Below are 19,227 nucleotides of genomic sequence, written 5' to 3' on the forward strand. Positions count from 1 at the left end.
CTGCTACATTCAAACAAAATTTACAGTCGTTCGAAAGTTGTTATTCAAATTTTCGAGCACCAATATCAACGTCGTGTTCATATTCAAAACCACAGCTACATTTAAATGGTACTTGCGGTTCCATCTCCTTGATATACTTTTTCCGCAGTCGCAGTGGATTAAACGACATTTGCATTTAGCCTTACCACAAGCTTTACTTCTGGGTTTACCAAGAAAACGTGTTAAGTGCGGCATTGACCCAGTACGATATATAAGCGCACGAACAGCGATCCAGCTATCAGACCATTCTCGAGGTAGCAAAGCAACAAGGCTGAACGCGATTTAACAAAATCTCATCAGCGAAGTTAGAGAGTTTTTGACGAATTGATAACGTTGATGCAAATAGCAAACTTATTCTCGAACAATCAAGAAGAACAATCGGCGATTTGCGTGGTGTGTAGCAAAAGTGAAAAATGAACAGCGTCGCAGTTTTGCGAATGCTCTTGTGTGTTTCAGTCGCAGCTATATTCGTAGAGGCTTCCACAAATATTAATCCGAAATCGTTTATTCACGAACTTGCCAAACGTACCACCAGCTCGATCGGAAGAAATATCCGACCTCGGCGATCGTTCCAACCAGAAACCGTCAGGAAATCGGCGATACCAAACAGAGCCACAACATGCAACACTTGTTTGTTGACAGGACGAAACCACAGATATCGCTTTCCAGAAAGGAGGGGTTGCTTTAGATCAGTTTACGCCCTTGTGCCGAAATGCGAGGGCTACTGCGAGTCATACCAAGTAAGTTGATGGTCAACCCTGATTTAAAACAGTTTATTAACGTGCTTCTCTTTTTACAGGTCCCTTCCTACCACGATTTGATCCAAAGTAAACACTCAGCTTGTACTGCGCAGACGACGCGAACATTAAGAGTTTTCAATCCCTATTGCTTCGGCGGAGCAAACCGTTTGTTTTATATCACCATCCCCACATCTTGTAGCTGTACAACCGGAACTGAATTTCAACCTGGTTACATTCCCGGGGTAAGCATTATTACGTCATATGTTCATTGTTTACTTTCCGATAGAATAACGTGAAACAAAGTTTATTAATGACGTAACAATTAATAAGAAACCCTTCAATCGTGACGTAACCAGTTATAACGCACATTACAAATGTGACGTAACAAATCATTAATAAAGTGTTTATTATCACAGTCGGCCTGGAGAACAGTCGACGTCGATGAATGCAGCGTTAACAACGGTGGTTGCAGCCACAATTGTACCAACACTATCGGATCTTTCTATTGTTCTTGTCCCGAAGGACAAACCATCGTTGCCGATGGCGTTACATGCGGTAAGTTATATTCGAATCCAGGCCGCTTCCTGTTTAACTTAATCAGCTTAGATTGTTGGTAACGAATACACCGCGTGTAAAGCAGCGAAGTGTTTATCAATAACCCACTGTCTTTGGAACTTCCCGTTGAACTAATTTGAATACAAATCGTCTTTACCGGAGCAATAACACCTAAACACCACACCCAACATAACACTTGTGTTTAACATGAAATAACTTCCAGATATCAATGAATGTGTCGATGAGAACGGAGGTTGCAGCCACCAGTGTGTTGATCTTTCACCAGGATATGAATGTGCTTGCCCGGCGGGTATGCTGCTCGGACCAGACATGCAGACTTGCGGTAAGTATTCACCACAATCAAGTTTAGAATACGACGATGGGCTGTGATTGTTCGATAGTGTAGTATTACTGTAGGAATTTTGAAATATAAACGATTATTTGTTCCCCAGAGGTCGACAGTTGCGCAGCTTTGGTTGCCCCATTCGTATGCGACCAAAACTGCCACAACATTGTCGGTGGTTCATACACTTGTTCATGCGACGATGGATACATTCTAGAAGCTGATGGTCACAATTGCACAGGTATTAAGTCTCACACTTAACGTATACACGCACCGCACGCTTCTACCCACATTAAACATAACTTCCCGCAGACGTTGACGAATGCGCCAACAGCGAGAACGGCGGTGGATGCGCAAACCCCGCTGTTTGCGTCAACCTTCCAGGAACCTTCGAATGCGTTTGCCCAGATGAGCCAGATGATTTCGTTCTTATTGATGGATCCATTTGCGAACGGTGAGTAAACGTAAACTATGTTTCTTGTCCACGTTTAACCAACATGCTTTTAAGATTATTATTTTAGCACTTTTCCAATTAATGTTCTCTGTATTAAACACCTATAGAATAGTAACACGGTATTTACCTTTTTAAATCTTATTTTGTTGAGTGTCACGTGTAAGACCCAACCCTTTAAAAATAAGCTGGGATACCTTATAAACAGTTGATCCTCTACACTCCTGGTTAAGTATAATCATTCCTTCCATTAGTGATGAATGCTCCGACCCTGATATGGGCGGTTGCTCGCATAACTGCACCAACACCATCGGAAGCTACATGTGTTTCTGCCCATCAGGAATGACACTCATTGAAGATCAACTTACATGCAGTAAGTCCTATACCGTTAAAATGTCGTTAAAATGAGTACAAACTTGCCAATGTGTGTGGCTTGTATAATTTTGTCAACTATTTTTCCTGAATTTAAGGTTGCCAGCTTTCAATATAATTCGTGTAGTTTAACAATGTTACCAGCGTTATACGCTATTATTTTGTTTGAAGATTGGTATACGTTATTATACAGCCAAATAATTCAGCTCTTTAGCTCTACACTAATACAATTTCGCCAGCTATTTCTACCACGTCTATGGTCGCCAATGTCTAGTAAATCACTGCTATATTTACCACTGAAACAAAATACGTCTCTGTATGATCAAATCTTTACAACCACCCAATTCTAACAATCTATATCCAACCTCACAGACGTCGATGAATGCCAAAATGCCAACGGTGGATGTCAACAAACATGCGTCAACACACTTGATGGTTACAGATGCGAATGCGGACAAGGTTTGGAACTTAACGCTGATCTTCACACTTGTGATGGTAAGTCATGATTAGGTGGTTATTCCTGGTTACTCGCATCAGCGTATGAGCCAACCCATATGTTCCAACCCCAATATTACTCCAAGCACTCAGACGTGCCACAAGACAATACCCATACATAAGGAACGTTTTTCTTTTTATACTAAAACATGGGTAAGGTCCTTGTCGAGGATTTAAGTCCTTCTTACGGGCGGTGCCGCGACGAGCAATTGCCGTTAAGCGTCTTGCCCAATGACACATACGCCGATCAGGGCTAGTACCGCCGTCGAGCATCGAACCGGGTTTCGATGCAGTCGCCTGAACCGCTAAGCCACGGCGCCGGACAACCGGTTATTCCCATACCACCTATATTACAGACGCGTAATATTGGCACCAATTTTTTATCCTCGTGTGTTCACGAGTTACCATAGTTCACAACTTTGTGTAGGATTTTATTTGATATAGCTGACAATTTGGACAACCCATTAGTGACCGCTGAGTTGGAGCAATTGCCGTTAAGTGTCTTACCCAAGGGCACATACGCCGATCAGAGCTAGTACCGCCGTCGCAGTCGCCTGAACCGCTAAGCCACGGCGCCGGACCAAACAACCGGTTATTCCCATACCACCTATGTTACCATAAATATTTGAACCAACAGTGTTACTGTATTAAAAAAGCCACAAACACCCCTACTTACAAATTATTCATATAACAACCATCTTCCCCAGACATCAATGAATGTATGATCAACAACGGTGAATGCTCACACAACTGCACAAACTTGGTGTCCGGATACGAATGTTCTTGCCCAGAGAACATGATCTTGAACGGCGATGGCTTCACTTGCCGGCAAGGACAAGACTAACTTGTATCGTGTTACGTTTCATTAACTTTGCGAACTTCCAAATAAAATTCACTGCCGTATGATGTCGCCATTTCACTATATTCCTCCCCACATTTTTTCTTTCTTTACAAACAAAATCGTTTTTTTATATACGTCATAAATGAATTGTACCTCGTTTGGAATAAATAATAGACGGTCATTCTACTCTGTGTGTTAACTTGGGGTCAAAGATCAAGGGTGAATGGTAGGGGGTCAAAGAGATGATTTAAAACAAAACTCAGAGACAATTACCCCACACGCCAATATGTTTCTCGAATAACTCTTCAATGACATCACAATAATAAATACAATCGTCTCTGTGACATCATAGTAATGTTCACCACTATAGTGACGTCGCAGTTAGCGCACGCGATCGCTGATTGGTTTCGTGTCACCAATGTCGGTCATTATTGGTGATTATGACGTAACAAATTGGAATTGCTAATTCATCACCGCGGTCCATTGTTTGTCTATGACATAACACACGAGCACGAAGCGGGAGTCGCGATATGGACAATCGGCACGCTTCAATCACTGATTATGACGTCACACCCCCCACTCGCCGCCACAGTTCACGAATATTATAATTCTAGAAACTTAAAATGGTGTTACGTAACAATCGCATGAAATTGTGACAATGAGTTATATACACGTAACAAACGCATTACATTGTGACATCATACATAACTAATATTAAAACATTATGACGTCATACCTGCGTCATCGGGAACGACCCGATCACCGGGTTCATCGAAAGGTCAAGAAAAGATTTGACTAATTTCGGGACAATAAACATTTTCAAGACTTTTGTCACGTGACTACCTACGTCATTAGTGACGCCATTATAAATATTTAACTTTTTTTAAAGCAGTTTGATTTTTTCCTATTTTATAAACTGCCCGCCATTTTACGCCATTGTTTATCCACCAAGAACTTGCGATCGTTTTATTGTTAACGACTTCGATGAATCGGAAGTAATCGTGACGTCATAACGACCATGCATCAAACAATGCTAGTGGATAACAACCATCGTTTAATCACTTTCAAAACAATCAACTTTTTTATTCATTACATTCATATTAACATAAACACGTAATATGACATCACAATACCAATTGTAACATCACCAACAAAATGGCGGCGCGTGTTGGCGCCAACAAAGTTTACACAAAGCCCTCATCGTCGCTGGTACTCTAATGTTTACCCTCCACCCGCCACGTAAATTATATCCCGCACTCATAGAAACACGGACATGTATCGAGCGTTGATTTGCTGCCTCCCGTCCCAACTTGTCGTTTATTAACCCGAATTTATCCGCTCTGGACCCGAGCGCCATTCGTGGGACCTCTTATATACATTTGCTACGTTTCCGATCCCAAGGTATTCTCACAACGGTTCGAGCGGTTACTCACATTGTAATGACGTCATTACTGAACCAATCAAACCACGTGAAAATATTATGTTGCCTTGCCAACAAAGGCACTTTCGTTTTTGTGAATCGAAATTTTTCAGCAAATATAATCGGCGGAGGCAATAGGCTCTCGGTTGGTTAAGAACACAACGGTTGGTGCGGTGGCGTTTAATTTACGCATATATGATTAAAACCTGTAGTTTAATTGTATTATTATTTGTTTCTATTGTACAGACTGCCGATGCCAGTTGTTGTAAAAACTATATAGTTGGATGGGGAAATACGGGACACCTTTAGCACATCATACCCAAATATCCTGATCGTGTTTTAAACAATTAACAACGGTCTATGGAAGTCGTGAGGATACGGTTTTATAATTCTTTGAATGTTCTTTGTTTATCACTAAATGGGATGAGAAAATAAAATGAAAAGATTTCTCATCTCCTCCCACCCTACTATAACTAATACACAATTAGTTGGACTTTTATGTTGCGTATTTATTTAGTAGAACATGGTGTATTATGTATTGATGCAACGAGAATCCAACAATATGAGTGCCAGATCAGGGCCAGATTCACAGAACATATCATGGTTATTTTGCAGCTGTTGCTACAAGAGAAACTGTAATAATAGAAATAACTTTTCTGGTAAAAATATTTATTTTATTTCACCAACGTTTCGTCTGCCATGCAATGAGACACCATACATGATAAGGACACCTTTTCTATATTTTCCTTTTTTCTCGCATGCGTTTACTATATCATAATTTTATGGTGTCTCGCTAGATGGTACACGAAACATTGTTGCAATACAATGAACATTTTTACCAGTAGAGTAATTCCTAAGATCCCATGACACATCAGCCCCTTAAAAGTTACAACGGGTTAAACTCACACCGGTTGAAACGACGTGCAAACATTCAATCAATCTAATGTCAGTCAACCTGGAATTCGTTTTATGAGCAGCTTTTACGACCCTGTGTTCATTTGTTTTCGGATCACGATATACTCTTTACACCAAACAATGGCCATTAACGTGTAATGAATGATCGGCTTTATTATGAACAACCCGCCTACCAAGTGTACAATCATTAGTTGTTGAATACTAAATCTGAGACAAAGGAAAATAGTTAGATTTTTAAGCAGATTTAGATTAGCAAGAATAAAATACTAGAACCCACGTTCATGAGATAGTTAAGTAAGCCGCAATTTAGGGTATTTTAAAGTTAAAATACAAAACGAAATCCTAAATTCCGTTTTATCCGTAGCGTCTTTTAATGACTGTCGTTTTGCTGCTATTTTTTTTCTCTACGTTGTTTTAATAATTTGGTCTTCGCTATCGTATTCAAAGAACTAATATAATTATAACACCTTAACGGAAAAAATATTTTGCATTATGTAAATTAACATTAATATATTTAAAACCGCCTTGGTGACTTTCGATGCCCGCCTGCATTAAACCTCCTCCCGCCCACTGTAACAGCCACACACTGAACTATATTCCGCATATCTTAGGTTTCACCCGTTAAATTTTATTGGAAATATAAAACCTAATGTTTGACGATGGAATTTTATTGAGGTTTTTACGGCGATGCCGGTTCTCCATGAAAACTATATTTAATCAGACAATCGCCTTTATTATACGTTTATGGCAGAACAATTGAAATATCAAACGTAACAAACCAAAAGTGGATATAAGAATAAATCTTCTGTTACGTCAAAGTTAACCTTTATTACGCAGCCAGTGTTGCCCTGAAGGCTCTGCCGTAAATCTTTTTATAAGATGTTTATTGCCCCATATGTTGCTAATTATTACGTAATAAACGCTACAGCTTTAGCGAAAAACATATTCTTATTATTACGTCACAATGCATGCATTCACACGCATTAAAGTACTTTGTTTGTTATTTTAATCAGTTGATTTTTTATATCAAATATATGTTTACGTGAAATTGTTAATATATAGTAGGGTGGGGAAAGATGGGACACCTATTCATTCTATTACCTCGTCCCACTTGTTAGTAAACAAAGAACATTCAAAGAATTATAAAACCGTATCCTCACGACTCCCATAGACCGTTGTTAATTGTTTAAAACACGATCAGGATATTTGGATATTATGTGGTAAAGGTGTCCCATCTTCCCCCACCTCACTGTAATTATAATTTCTTTTTAAAAATGAATTCAGTTATCGGTAAAATAATTTCAGCAAGTTTGTTTAAAATGCGAATGTCTTGACGCCTTTTTAGATACTTCATAATCTTATGGGGAATATTACAATTTATGTTTAAACATTATAATCAACAGCAACAACAACCTCAGTTGGGGTGGAATTCTGCATTAAATAATCCAATGTTATTTTTTATACAAAACTTCTAAACGAAAGAGCAGAAACCTTGTGTGTATATTGCATTCAAATCCTGACCACGTTTAAATTAAGTTTTCATAAAAAAAGAACAAATAATTAAAATAGAAAATTTAGTTCAGGAGCATTTTAATTGTGATCGCCATAATGCTTTGTTGCAAATAACAAAGTTTAATTCTGTATTAAACAATAAAAACAGCGTTTGTCGGTTGCATTTCATGCATTCGTCCATTCAACAATAGCCTTGCTTGTTGCGTATATATCACCATTGTGACGTTAAAGTTTAAGAAAAAGGCGACGCGGTTTCGAAGTCGCGAGATTGAAATTAATGTTGAACACTTCGCGTTGAGGGGGGAGGGTTTATGAGTTGTGTTAAAATATATTGTGACGTGATAAACAGATATAGTTTACGAAGATTGTGATTGTATTGTTACGTCATAATATAAAGACCGTGTTTTAGAATTTTAATATTATGACGTAGGCGAAGACGAGAAAGTTTTTTAAGTGGATTTTAAAACAAAATTCTAAAATATAGAATTTTAATTTTTATGATTAGAAAACCAATATGGACGACGGATAAAAATGATTATACCCGTATTTGCGCAATCGTTTCGAAAAACGCTGTTTTCGTTTATCATATCTATAGTACAGAATAAAAAATATATATAGTGGGGTGGTGGAAGATGGAACACATTTAGCACATAATATCTAAATAACGTGATCATATTTCAACGATTACCAACGGCCTATGGGAGTCGTAAGGATACAGTTTTATAATTGTGTCCCATCTTCTCCCACCCTAATGTATATATCCAATATTTTTACCCCAGTTTTGAAATTTGCTGAACAATTCAAAGTATTTTTCTCAAAGAAACGTTTTATTCCCAGAGCAACTACAAAAAGTCGAGAACTTTAAAAATTACTTTTGTTTCCGCAGACTTTGGTTAATTTGCCAATTATTTAAAACAATGGATATTCAACCTCAAACTTCGAAGGAAAGCGACAAACACGATCCATTGTTCGGTTACAATGCTCCATTCACCGTCAACAATGGGTTCCAACCCCCTCAATTAAGGGACCCACACACCGGGGTGTTTCCCCCTAACCCCCAAGCCCCACCCCACTATATTGGGTACAGGGGTGGCGGGGAATCACCTGGGTTGGAAACAAAACGACCCCCTTTTCTGGTTGGTTCAAAAATTCACCCCGAGTATCAATACGGGGGAATTTCCCAACACCAGGAACTGGGGTCACGGTTCACTGGTTTCAGGGCATCCCCCCCAACCAGCAACGACACCAAGTATTACAACGGGGGATCCCCTGCTACAAACTTCCCCGGAATCGATACTGAACCCCAATTGACCCCTTTGAAATCGAACATTGAGAAAATGACGTCAGAGAAAGATAACAATGGCAAACATGACGTCATATCCAACATCGATCGCGAAGCGGCGTTTTACAACGAGGAGGGGCGGGGTAGCGGGGGGGTCACATTACCCCCATTCCCGGGATTACCCCAAATCAAAACCTCTACCCCACCCGCGGATGAATGGACGGGGAGGGAAAATAGATCCGATGATTATTCAACCGCGGCATATAGCGGAAACGACGTCACGAAGACGTCATCGACGTTTGTTGAGGATTCACCAAGTCACGTGACCACTAAGGAAGAAACGGAAGACGCGGGGGAAGGTTCGGTTTAAATATTAGGATTTGAAAAATAAAATATTTGATTTTTTTCCTTAATTTAATTTCGTTTAAAGTTTTGCAAGAACAGCAATGATTTATCTTTCTAATTTTTACAAGACTTTGTGTAAACGAGTTGATTTTGCTTAAAATTGGTTTAAACGAAGGAAAAACAAGTAACTTTTTACTATATGAACTACAACTTTTACAAGCAATAAAAGCAACACGATTTAAACCATCAGCAACTTTCACCCCAAAGAAGACTAATGGAATAGGCTTGTTATATTTTAAAGAAAATGTGTGAACTAGAGTGAGAAACTTTATCGCCAAAATCGCAGGTCCCCTTGCACTATAAAACCTAAACCATTAAAGCAGCATAACACGGGTTCAATATAATAATGGCGAAGAAAACTAAAGGCATTTATATATTGGATACAGTGACTAAACAAAGAACTATTATGACGGCATGAATGTTATATTGACGTCACAATATGGCGGAAGCTGTTTCACATATTCGTTAAAGCGAATACTATTTGAAATCTAAATTACGATTTTTTTGGCGTAGTAATATTTGTTTGTGACGTAACAAAGCGTCATTGTTCGACCACAAACCACGCGTGACAAAAAGTTAAATTTAAAAAGTAAAAATTAAAAAAGATATTTTATTCTGGATTTGTAATACCACAAAACAATATTCATAGTAACACACATTGCATGAGCCATGTGTAAAACACTAATTCATTGTTTTGGGCGGTAGTCTAATAATTGGCAACAAATTGGTAATAATTTGACAGATTCGGCTGAAAAGTTTAAAATTGCAACCATTTGCTTCATGTTGGTTTACCAGCCAAGCTTTTTAACTAATACTATACACCATTAGATTGTCGTTTTGCTAATAAATTAAATGTTCACACAAATCTACGATATTCAGCGATTTTTGTTCTGTGGGAAAGATGGGATATTGCAGCGCATAATATCCCATATTTCCCAATTGTGTTTAAACAATTAACATTGCTATTTTAGAATCATAATAAAACGGTTATACATTTTGTATTTTTTTTGTATACTACTAAATGGGACGGTAAAACAGAATGTAAACATGTTCCATCTTACCCCAGCCTACTATGTCAGTATTGTATACAATGTCGTTCAAGGTACGCTTGCTATTTAATGAAATTTACGAGTTGCTCAAAGTGGTTCGGTTTAAATGTTTATTAGGGTAATGGTTCCAACTATAAACAAACAAAATCAACAGTTTCTTATGGCGAGTAGGACGCCGTAAAGTTTTTATTGCTTCGCGGACTTCGCGACTTCGATTTGGGGCAATAAACCGATTAAACTCCCGAGCTACAGGTGCGGATTTAGGTCTCACGGGGGAAACACCTAACACGGGAACATCTTCTTTTTACCAAACATTAAGTTTAAAAATAGCCTTCCGCAGTAGCTGAGTGATGCCACCTTTCAAGGCATTGCTTCTAATTCATACGTCATAAATACTACTGTTCCCTCACAGAAGTTTATGATTGTGTCGTCACAAAGTTATTTATGACGAACAATGGGTCAGGTTCAAGTGCACTTAGCCTTCTATCGGGGTTATTATAGGTCACTTTACGACTGAATGACCTGCAGTAAACCCAGGTCACGTCACGAGATATTTTATCATGAACTTGCCTGTCAGGGAGTAAATACATCTAATTGTAACAGTCGTGTATTGTTTCTACGTATTGTGACGTCATAAGCACCTAAGTTACGTATAGGTGGTTACAGCTTTTCAAATTGTGACGTAATAATACCGACGCGACGCACAATAAAATCGATTGAGCGAGTAACAATATGGCGGCGACAATAGACGTTACTCAACTAAATCTAAAACATTCGCTTAAGCGCGGGATACGGTTTTAAAACATAATACAAAAACTTATACGAAATATAAGTTGTTGCTGGCAGTTATATTATTATTATAATTAAGCGATTCTGACGAGTATTTTTGCAAACGAACGATTTGACATCTCGGCCCATCCTAATAAAGGCTTGAATATTGAAAAGTTGTTGCGCAAAATAACGCAGTAAAGATCCATTGGACTTGCAATATTGTTTGTAAAGAAGTAAAGAAGAAGTTAAGAAGAGAAAAACTGCAGCTTTTTAAAAGAAAAATATTAAATTATAAAGTGCTTATCAATCATTACGTTCGTCGCATCCGCCAATCAGACTGTATGAGAATTTATCACAATTTTATAACTTGAGTAATAGTGGGATAGTTTATAATGTGTCGAAACTTTCCCCGCGGCCACATTCAGACCTCAGCTCATGCGCTTGTCTGTTAGAGAGGCCGATTGTTGCAAAATGGTGAACAAACCACTAGCCTTAATACGTTAGAAATAGCCCTTATTTTTTAAGTTATTTTATTGGTTAAAGCAGTGGGCATAGGTGTTTAGGTGTTTAATAATTTTAATTATTTCAGAAGCTGACCCAACGAAACATTGGCTAACCGCTAGTGGGCGCAAGAAACGAGTGCCGTACACAAAATATCAACTTCTGGAACTTGAGAAAGAATTTCATTACAATCAATATTTATCGCGGGAGAGAAGACTAGAGGTGACGTAACATATGTTTTATGACGAAACAAACAAATTGTAAATTTTATTTTTGTGAATTAGTATTTTTCGGCTGCTATTGTTGTAGCTAGATTATAAGTTTGAAATTGTTTTTCTGGTATTTATAAACATGGGGTTTACTTTAACCAAACAAATATTTCAATAGCACAAATACTTGATTAAGTATCGCTGTATGACAGTGGAAACATAGGTTATAATATATCTCTTGTTGGTACATTCTATTCTATTATATATGGGTGACGTCTTACGACGGACGTGCCTGAGATCCGGGCCATCGTTGTCTTAATACCCATTGATATAATGATTTTAAAAGGCACCATGTTAACATGGGTTATAATCGGTTGATTTAAATTAACAAACCACGTGACATCTAGGTTGCAAAGTCAGTGAAGCTTACCGACCGTCAAGTGAAGATTTGGTTTCAAAACCGAAGAATGAAATGGAAGAAAGAAAGAAGGGAGGAGAGACAACGGGACGATCACCATCCAATGTCGGGGATCCACCATCAGGGAATGACCCACCCGGGAGTTCCCCACCCTGGTATGCATGCATACTCCAGCACAGCAGCAGCGTTAGCAGCGGCGGGTATCGGGCATTTAAACCATCACCCTTTCAACAACCAACCACCAATGGTGCCTGACATAAGCCAACATTACGGCTACCCTGCAACGTCAGCTTTACCGGCTCCAGCGCGCCACCACGGGGCCACTGTCAACCAGATGGTGGCAGCAGCGGATTTTTTCACAAACTGGCATCATCCTTACCAAGTGCCGACCCGTGATCCAACCAACCCAACGTTACCTCTGGGTTGTATGTACAACTGACGTCGTAATTGTTAATATAAGTTATTGTGATGTCATACAACGCATCGATGAGCAAGTTACGTCATCAAGAATCTTTTATGACAAAACATAGAATCGTTTCGTATTGTGTGACGTGTGAATGCTGCATTGTGTGGCTATTATGATGTAATGATTTTGTTTTTCGCATTTTCAATAAAACTTTGTTGAAACCTCGCGTTTGTTTATATTTAACAATCGTCATTGTCGAACCGGATGTATGGCGACTTGTTTCGTTGAATTATTACGTCACAACCGAAGGTTCGAGAAGGTTTTGCTTATCTGAATTGAACAATAACAAACTGCATAGTGACGTCACACCGTGCATCGGTTTAAGATAATAAGCATTGTGACGTATGTGTGGGTGGGGGAAGTGAGGGGTTGAGTCAATTCAGAAATTCCTGGATTTATTTTTAAACCTAACAAAACTATTCATCTTCCGTGGTATTTTACGGGTAGGTTGCAAAGAATAAATATAATAAACTACGAAGAGGTGGTGTTAAAAAGCACTACCGTTAAAACACGATACGGAAAAATACTAATTGGGTAAAAGCGTCAAATAAATACCCTCACCTAATATACTCAATGCGGGTGATTGCGCGATTATTAAACCAGAAATCCGCCGTTTTTAAACTGACGGCAAACCTGAATTCGCACATTAAACTTTAAAACGTTTTACAATTATTGATAATTAGTGAAAGTTTCGCGGAACAAGCATCAATATGTTCATTGCAAACGGTTTTCCTGACACAGTGTGGTATTCGGTTAGGGGCCACACTTTTATCCGCCACGTTTTCTTAACAGTTTTCCCTGCAGCGTGTTTTACCGACAATGGTTTGGCTGCTAATTCACTTCTCTACGTTGTTTTCATTATTTGATCTTCGCTATCGTATTCGAAGAAAGAGGTATAGAATATGTGAGCGGTAATATGAGTTTGGTAACAGGCAGTTTTGTGCAAGGTTGAGTAATATTATAGCTCAAATTGCAATACACCCTTCCCTATAGCGCACAATGCGACCATTGTACATTAGATCCATTATGATCAGCGCGAAGATTCGAAACTTCCAACAAACACAATAATAGCGAGATCCGTTTCAAAGTTCCACCGCCACTCAATAGTTTCCGGCTCCACGTTGGCAGATACCGCATCACCAGCAGCAACATATGCTGCCAATCAACATTTAAGCTGCACAGCAGTGATAAGCGAAGTTAGCAACGCCAGCTTAGTTAAGTCACAAGACTTCTAGAAGTGACATCACTAGTTCTGAGAGGACACGTACGCCGGTATGACGTCACATAGCCAGTATAAAACCGAAACTTACGTTAATGGGAAGAGATGGAAGGTTTTAGGTTATAGAGGTTTGCTGTAACTTGTGTGTTTTGCAGATCTTTATTGAAAAATAAAATGAAAGTAGCGATTATTGTTGTGTTGATAGCAGTGGTGGGGTGCGCCAATGCACGAAGGTGAGTGACTGTTGGGGTTTTGTTTGTTTTAATTAAATACGATTCGTTAAATTATATTTTACTGTAGGTTTAGCAGCTACGCTTTTTATCTTACATTTATCCTTAATTAGTTTTTACCTAACGGGTGTTTTAACGACTCTCCATTCTCTTTGCTCTTCGCTATCGTATTCGAAGAAATAATTTAAACTTATGTCATATGTTAATATATTCTATATGGGTGACGTCCCACTGCGAAACACGGCTTGGTATATAAGCGTTTTTGGGTAGTCTTCGAGAATAGTTTAAAAGTCGTGTTAAACACGCGCGCGCATCAGGTTGGGTTTGGAAATGTGGGGTTTATGGTGTTAAGGTGTGGCGTGTGGGCATTACTGGATGTATTGTAATTAACTTGTTGTCCCCCCCCCCAGTTTGATCCGAGATGACTTGGAAGAGATGCAGGACATGTTGATGGACAGGCTGCGCGCGGAGGGTTTGAACGTGGGCGAAGATGAAGACGAGATGCCGCACGAACTTCAGGATTTTTTCAGCAGCATGCAAGCCAATGATGCCAGTTCAGAAGTCGCCAGTGATGCCAAACCAAAAGTTGCCAGTGATGTCGAGCCAAAAATTGCCAGTGATGCCAAACCAAAAGTTGTCAGTGATGCCAAACCAGTGGCGGCCAGTGATGCCAAACCAGCAGCGGCCAGTGATGCCGAAACAAAGGACGTGGCACCATCAGACACACCGAAACAAGCGGCTGCATCGAAGGTGGAAGCGGATGTGACGTCACAGAAGGAAGACCACCACACGATGTTCAATGACGAGGAAATGTTCGAGAGAATGATGAAAGACAGAATGATGGTGAGTTTGTGACGTCATACATTTGGAAAACGGCGTAAACTTTAAAAAAATAATATTAACTGATAAATTTATAGACATAAAGTTTTAAACACAGATTTGACGAACATAACAGCCCGTTTGAGGCATTGTCTTAATTTCAAACGTTTCGGTTTCATAAACTGACACCAATAAAGATGGATTGAAAACATTCGTATTAAAACCTTGGTTCAATTTCCTCAGGAACGCATGCAACAAATGGAGGACGAAGATGAAGACGAAGACGAAGAAGAAGAAGATGAGAATACGAGAGACCATGATCAGGATGACCATGTTGAGGAGGAGGAGCCACAAGAGGATGAAGATGAAGAGGATGAGGAAGAAGAAACGAAGAAAGATGAGACAACAGAGAAGAAGGAGAATGACGTCACCGCTGTGAAACCAAAAGCCGACGCCCAGGTTAATATTTTTCTATATGAACATGTATTTAAGTAAGGTTTGGGGTAATGTGCAACTCTGGTCTAATGTCCTTGTTATATGGAATGTCATATTGTAGGACCTTCAATATAGAATAGAATAGATTTAACGTTCATTTCATGTTCGTCTAAATCCTGATAAGTTTTATACACCGTATGAGTGTGGTTATATAGTAATGTTTGTTGATGGTATGAGTCACTTTTAACCAAATTTAGAACTAAGCCACTCATAAAACGTAGTGTACGATTTTCTCAAGCAAAGACGGCGCTGTAAAGTAACTTATGAGCGCCACCATGCGGATGCAAATATATAAAGACATAACCACGCGGCGTATTTACATTCGTAGTTAGCGTGAGACGCCTTCACACAAGTACAACATACTAACTGTGTATATGTAAATGTGGTAAAGCTGTAATATCTAGCCCTTAACTATAAGGTATGAGGGTCTATTACAGCTTGGCACATGGCTAACTCTTTACACCGGTTTTCTAAGCCAGTTTTATGCAAGAATCTATCTGTATATGCCCATGCAGTTATTCTTGATATCTGCATAATCACCACCACTATGCTTTAACCACAAGATATCTTAACCATCCACTCCTACACCGGAAAAAAAGGACAACATACTAATTGACGCATTAGTTAAGACCACTTCCACGTCGAAACGTCGGTTCTCAAGATACTCATTACCACAAATACCAATCAAACTTATAGTACGCCTATTGCCTATTGCAGCGAAATCTTACGTAAACTCAAAATTGTAATGTAATATAAAATAACATACCATTATGACATCACAATAAACCCCTTACCTTACCAGGTTAAACCAAAGGTCACAGCTGATGAATCACAAAAAGCTTCCAACGAAGACGAGATGGTGAAGAAACTTCGAGATCTTCTCCAACGTATGAGGAGCAACGAGTAATCCTCGGTCCGAATATTGATCCTCGGTTTAAAAGTTAAAATGCAGTTTAACATTAAAAAATCAGGAAAATCTATAAATTGATAAAAAGGAAATATGAAATGTCCTAATTTTACTCAAGTTAAACTTGCTATCTGTTGTTGTTGTTGAACTAAATATATCCAGAACCCTTTGTTACAAAGCAAGCGGAATAAACAACGAACTGCAAGCATTGTGTTTCAATTGTGATGTAACAAACATGGCAATCGACCAATTAGCGCGTCAGGCGAAATCGCGTCGACGGCGTTGGAATTGCCTGCTCCAGGGCGCTACCACGGGCCATAGTTAACCAGACGGCGGTAGAAACTTTGTTTAAGTAAGCAGCTTCGCACCAACTCGTGCATTTAAATATTGTTATCATTCGTCATAAAATACAAGAGGGCCACGTGATTGAACCGGACGTTTCTATTGGCCGATCAATTCAATGTAGAATATGAATGACAAGCACAAACACGTAAAATTCACCAAATAACACTCGGTTCAGCTTTTTATGTGCGAAACTCGATTTGTTTACTTTACTTCCGGTATACTTGACTGACTGTCGTTAAGGGCGACAAGAATAAGATTGTTTGTACAGATAATCATCAAACGAATCCTCAGCGGTTAAAACGAAAATAAGAAATGGGGCTTTATCCAGAAACACAATTCCACTGTTCATTTCTTTAAAGGTGCCAAGCAGACGTTTCTTTAATAACCTTAAGTCAAATATATTGGTGATATGTCTTTGGCGCGGTAATATGAGTTTTGTATACCCAGTTTTGTGCAAGGTTGAGTAATATTGAATTCTTTACAGCGAGAGACCATTCTCCAAGCACAGCAGCAAACGTCTGGTGTATATTTGCTTTATTTCAACTCTTGCAGAAAATCAACTATCTGCCATGCTGCAACTTATGCGAAAATTCGTTAACTGTGAATTGGCTGAATTGTAATATTTGCAGAAAACCGACACCACCGCCGATTGGCAGCAATAGAAAAATCGGCATCAAATTTCAATCACAGATCGTTTGGTTTCCTGATCTGCAGTGATCAGTAAACATCAAAAACCTATGTTGTTAATTAACTTATAAACCACACCAGGCGACCTATACTGGGATAGTTGGTAATTGTAGCGCTAATTCTAAGGTAAAACTTAAACCAATGGGCGAAGATGTTTTTTTAGGTTATAGAGGTTTGCTGTAACTTGTGTGTTTTGCAGATCTTTATTGAAAAGTAAAATGAAAGTAGCGATTATTGTTGTGTTGATAGCAGTGGTGGGGTGCGCCAATGCACGAAGGTGAGTCTAACTGTTGGGTGTTTTGTTTATTATATGTGGATCAGGACCTACGCCGAGTTATTTCATTGGGACCTGAGATTTACGCCACATAGTCCACATCCCAAAAGCGCTGGGTCTTGAGATTAATTTGTTTGTTAATCGCGATTATTTTTTTCGGTGTTAAGGTACGGGTAAAAGAAAGAAACGAATTGTTCCAGGACTTCGGGTAATGCGGGGTATTGTGAAAGTGAGTGTTATATATATGTGTGTGGAAGCTTAACTTGTTGTCCCCCCCCCCAGTTTGATCCGAGATGACTTGGAAGAGATGCAGGACATGTTGATGGACAGGTTGCGCGCGGAGGGTTTGAACGTGGGCGAAGATGAAGACGAGATGCCGCACGAACTCCACAATTTCTTTGATTCTTGGAGGATTTCGCGACAAAACAAGGATGAGACAGATTATGTTGGCCAGCAAGGATCGACGGGTTGGGGAAATTGTAAGGTTGGAAAATTTCATAACAACTTGTATTTCCAGATACGAAACCATGGAAACCAAATGGCGGATAAACTTTAGGATTCGACTCTTGGAAGATTTCGCCACAAATCGAAGATTCCGCAATTTTCTTCAACCAATTAAAGAAATATTGAACAGTCCTTCTACAAAAAGATTAATCATCTGTTATTATTAAATGCACGTTTTAAAGTTTTCCAAACATGTATCAAATAATAAAATTTTAACAAAATATAAAATGTCCTAATTTTACTCAAGTTAAACTTATTATCTGCTGTTGTTGTTGAACTAAATATATCTAGAATCCTTTGTTACAAAGCAAGCGGAATAAACAACAAACTGCAAGCATTGTGTTTCAATTGTGACGTAACAAACATGGCAATCTAACAATTAGCACGTCAGGCGAAATCGCGTCGACGGCGTTAAAATACTCGAGTAAAACAACCGTAAAAGCGAATAATCGCCATTGTTTACAACAATTCCAATATTTAATGACGTCATCAAATCGGGAATTTTTAATCTCACCCGAACCGAAGCAGAAGTTGTTTAATCGATGCGACAGATTTTCATTAACTTAGTTTCAATTAACCACGTGTTGCAGTGTTGACCAAGTGTTGCAGTGTTGACCAAAATATTTTGACGAAATAGTTTTAAAACTATTTTTACGGTAAACAAATTTAATATAATGTGCAATTTTTTATAACAAAAAATATTTAAAATCGTTGTGCAACACTGCAAGTCGTCACATCGAACTCGAAACGGCGTTGTAGTAATTTTCTTTCATTTCTTGCGCCGGCTGGTGTTGGGATTACCGTCGTAATCTTACTGAGATTAAATCATTGTTTAACTTCGCGTTGAGCGCGTGTGGAAACAAGTGTGATTGTGACGTCTAACATAGGCGATTGTGACGTTTTTGCTGATTGAGTTCGACAAAGGTCGTTTATGACATCACAGTAACCGTTGCACTAGAATTT

At 38.9% G+C, this 19,227-nt stretch overlaps 4 protein-coding genes across 6 annotated transcripts; all 4 read left to right on the forward strand.

Moving 5' to 3' along the window:
* Positions 1-299: 299 nt before the first annotated feature.
* Positions 300-4,022, forward strand: LOC149743672 (uncharacterized). The gene is made up of 9 exons (XM_089887479.1): positions 300-779; positions 839-1,021; positions 1,196-1,334; positions 1,558-1,677; positions 1,787-1,918; positions 1,990-2,131; positions 2,383-2,501; positions 2,873-2,995; positions 3,703-4,022. Exons 1-9 carry the CDS (start codon positions 453-455, stop codon positions 3,837-3,839), a joined length of 1,422 nt encoding a protein of 473 aa, XP_089743605.1. The 5' UTR covers positions 300-452; the 3' UTR covers positions 3,840-4,022.
* A 4,516-nt stretch (positions 4,023-8,538) lies between these two features.
* Positions 8,539-12,950, forward strand: LOC149743673 (uncharacterized). Its single transcript, XM_089892442.1, has 3 exons — positions 8,539-9,324; positions 11,780-11,913; positions 12,308-12,950. Exons 1-3 carry the CDS (start codon positions 8,601-8,603, stop codon positions 12,755-12,757), a joined length of 1,308 nt encoding a protein of 435 aa, XP_089748568.1. The 5' UTR covers positions 8,539-8,600; the 3' UTR covers positions 12,758-12,950.
* Positions 12,951-14,082: 1,132 nt separating this feature from the next.
* LOC149743674 (uncharacterized) lies at positions 14,083-16,659 on the forward strand. Its single transcript, XM_089892454.1, has 4 exons — positions 14,083-14,236; positions 14,644-15,076; positions 15,296-15,511; positions 16,350-16,659. The coding sequence occupies exons 1-4, from the start codon at positions 14,178-14,180 to the stop codon at positions 16,452-16,454; spliced, it is 813 nt and encodes a 270-aa protein (XP_089748580.1). The 5' UTR covers positions 14,083-14,177; the 3' UTR covers positions 16,455-16,659.
* Positions 16,660-17,603: 944 nt separating this feature from the next.
* On the forward strand, positions 17,604-18,598 carry LOC149743675 (uncharacterized). Of its 3 annotated transcripts, none has more exons than XM_089892474.1 (3): positions 17,604-17,763; positions 18,043-18,244; positions 18,317-18,598. In XM_089892474.1, exons 1-3 carry the CDS (start codon positions 17,705-17,707, stop codon positions 18,377-18,379), a joined length of 324 nt encoding a protein of 107 aa, XP_089748600.1. In that variant the 5' UTR covers positions 17,604-17,704; the 3' UTR covers positions 18,380-18,598. The 3 variants fall into 3 exon arrangements, with proteins under 3 accessions (XP_089748600.1, XP_089748610.1, XP_089748592.1); XM_089892484.1 differs by having other exon boundaries at positions 18,043-18,227; positions 18,278-18,598; XM_089892466.1 differs by having other exon boundaries at positions 18,043-18,492.
* Positions 18,599-19,227: the final 629 nt, after the last annotated feature.

This window comes from Ciona robusta, chromosome 1 (genome assembly GCF_009617815.1).
Source record: "Ciona robusta chromosome 1, ASM961781v2".
In the NCBI taxonomy this organism is placed as follows: Eukaryota; Metazoa; Chordata; class Ascidiacea; order Phlebobranchia; family Cionidae; genus Ciona; species Ciona robusta.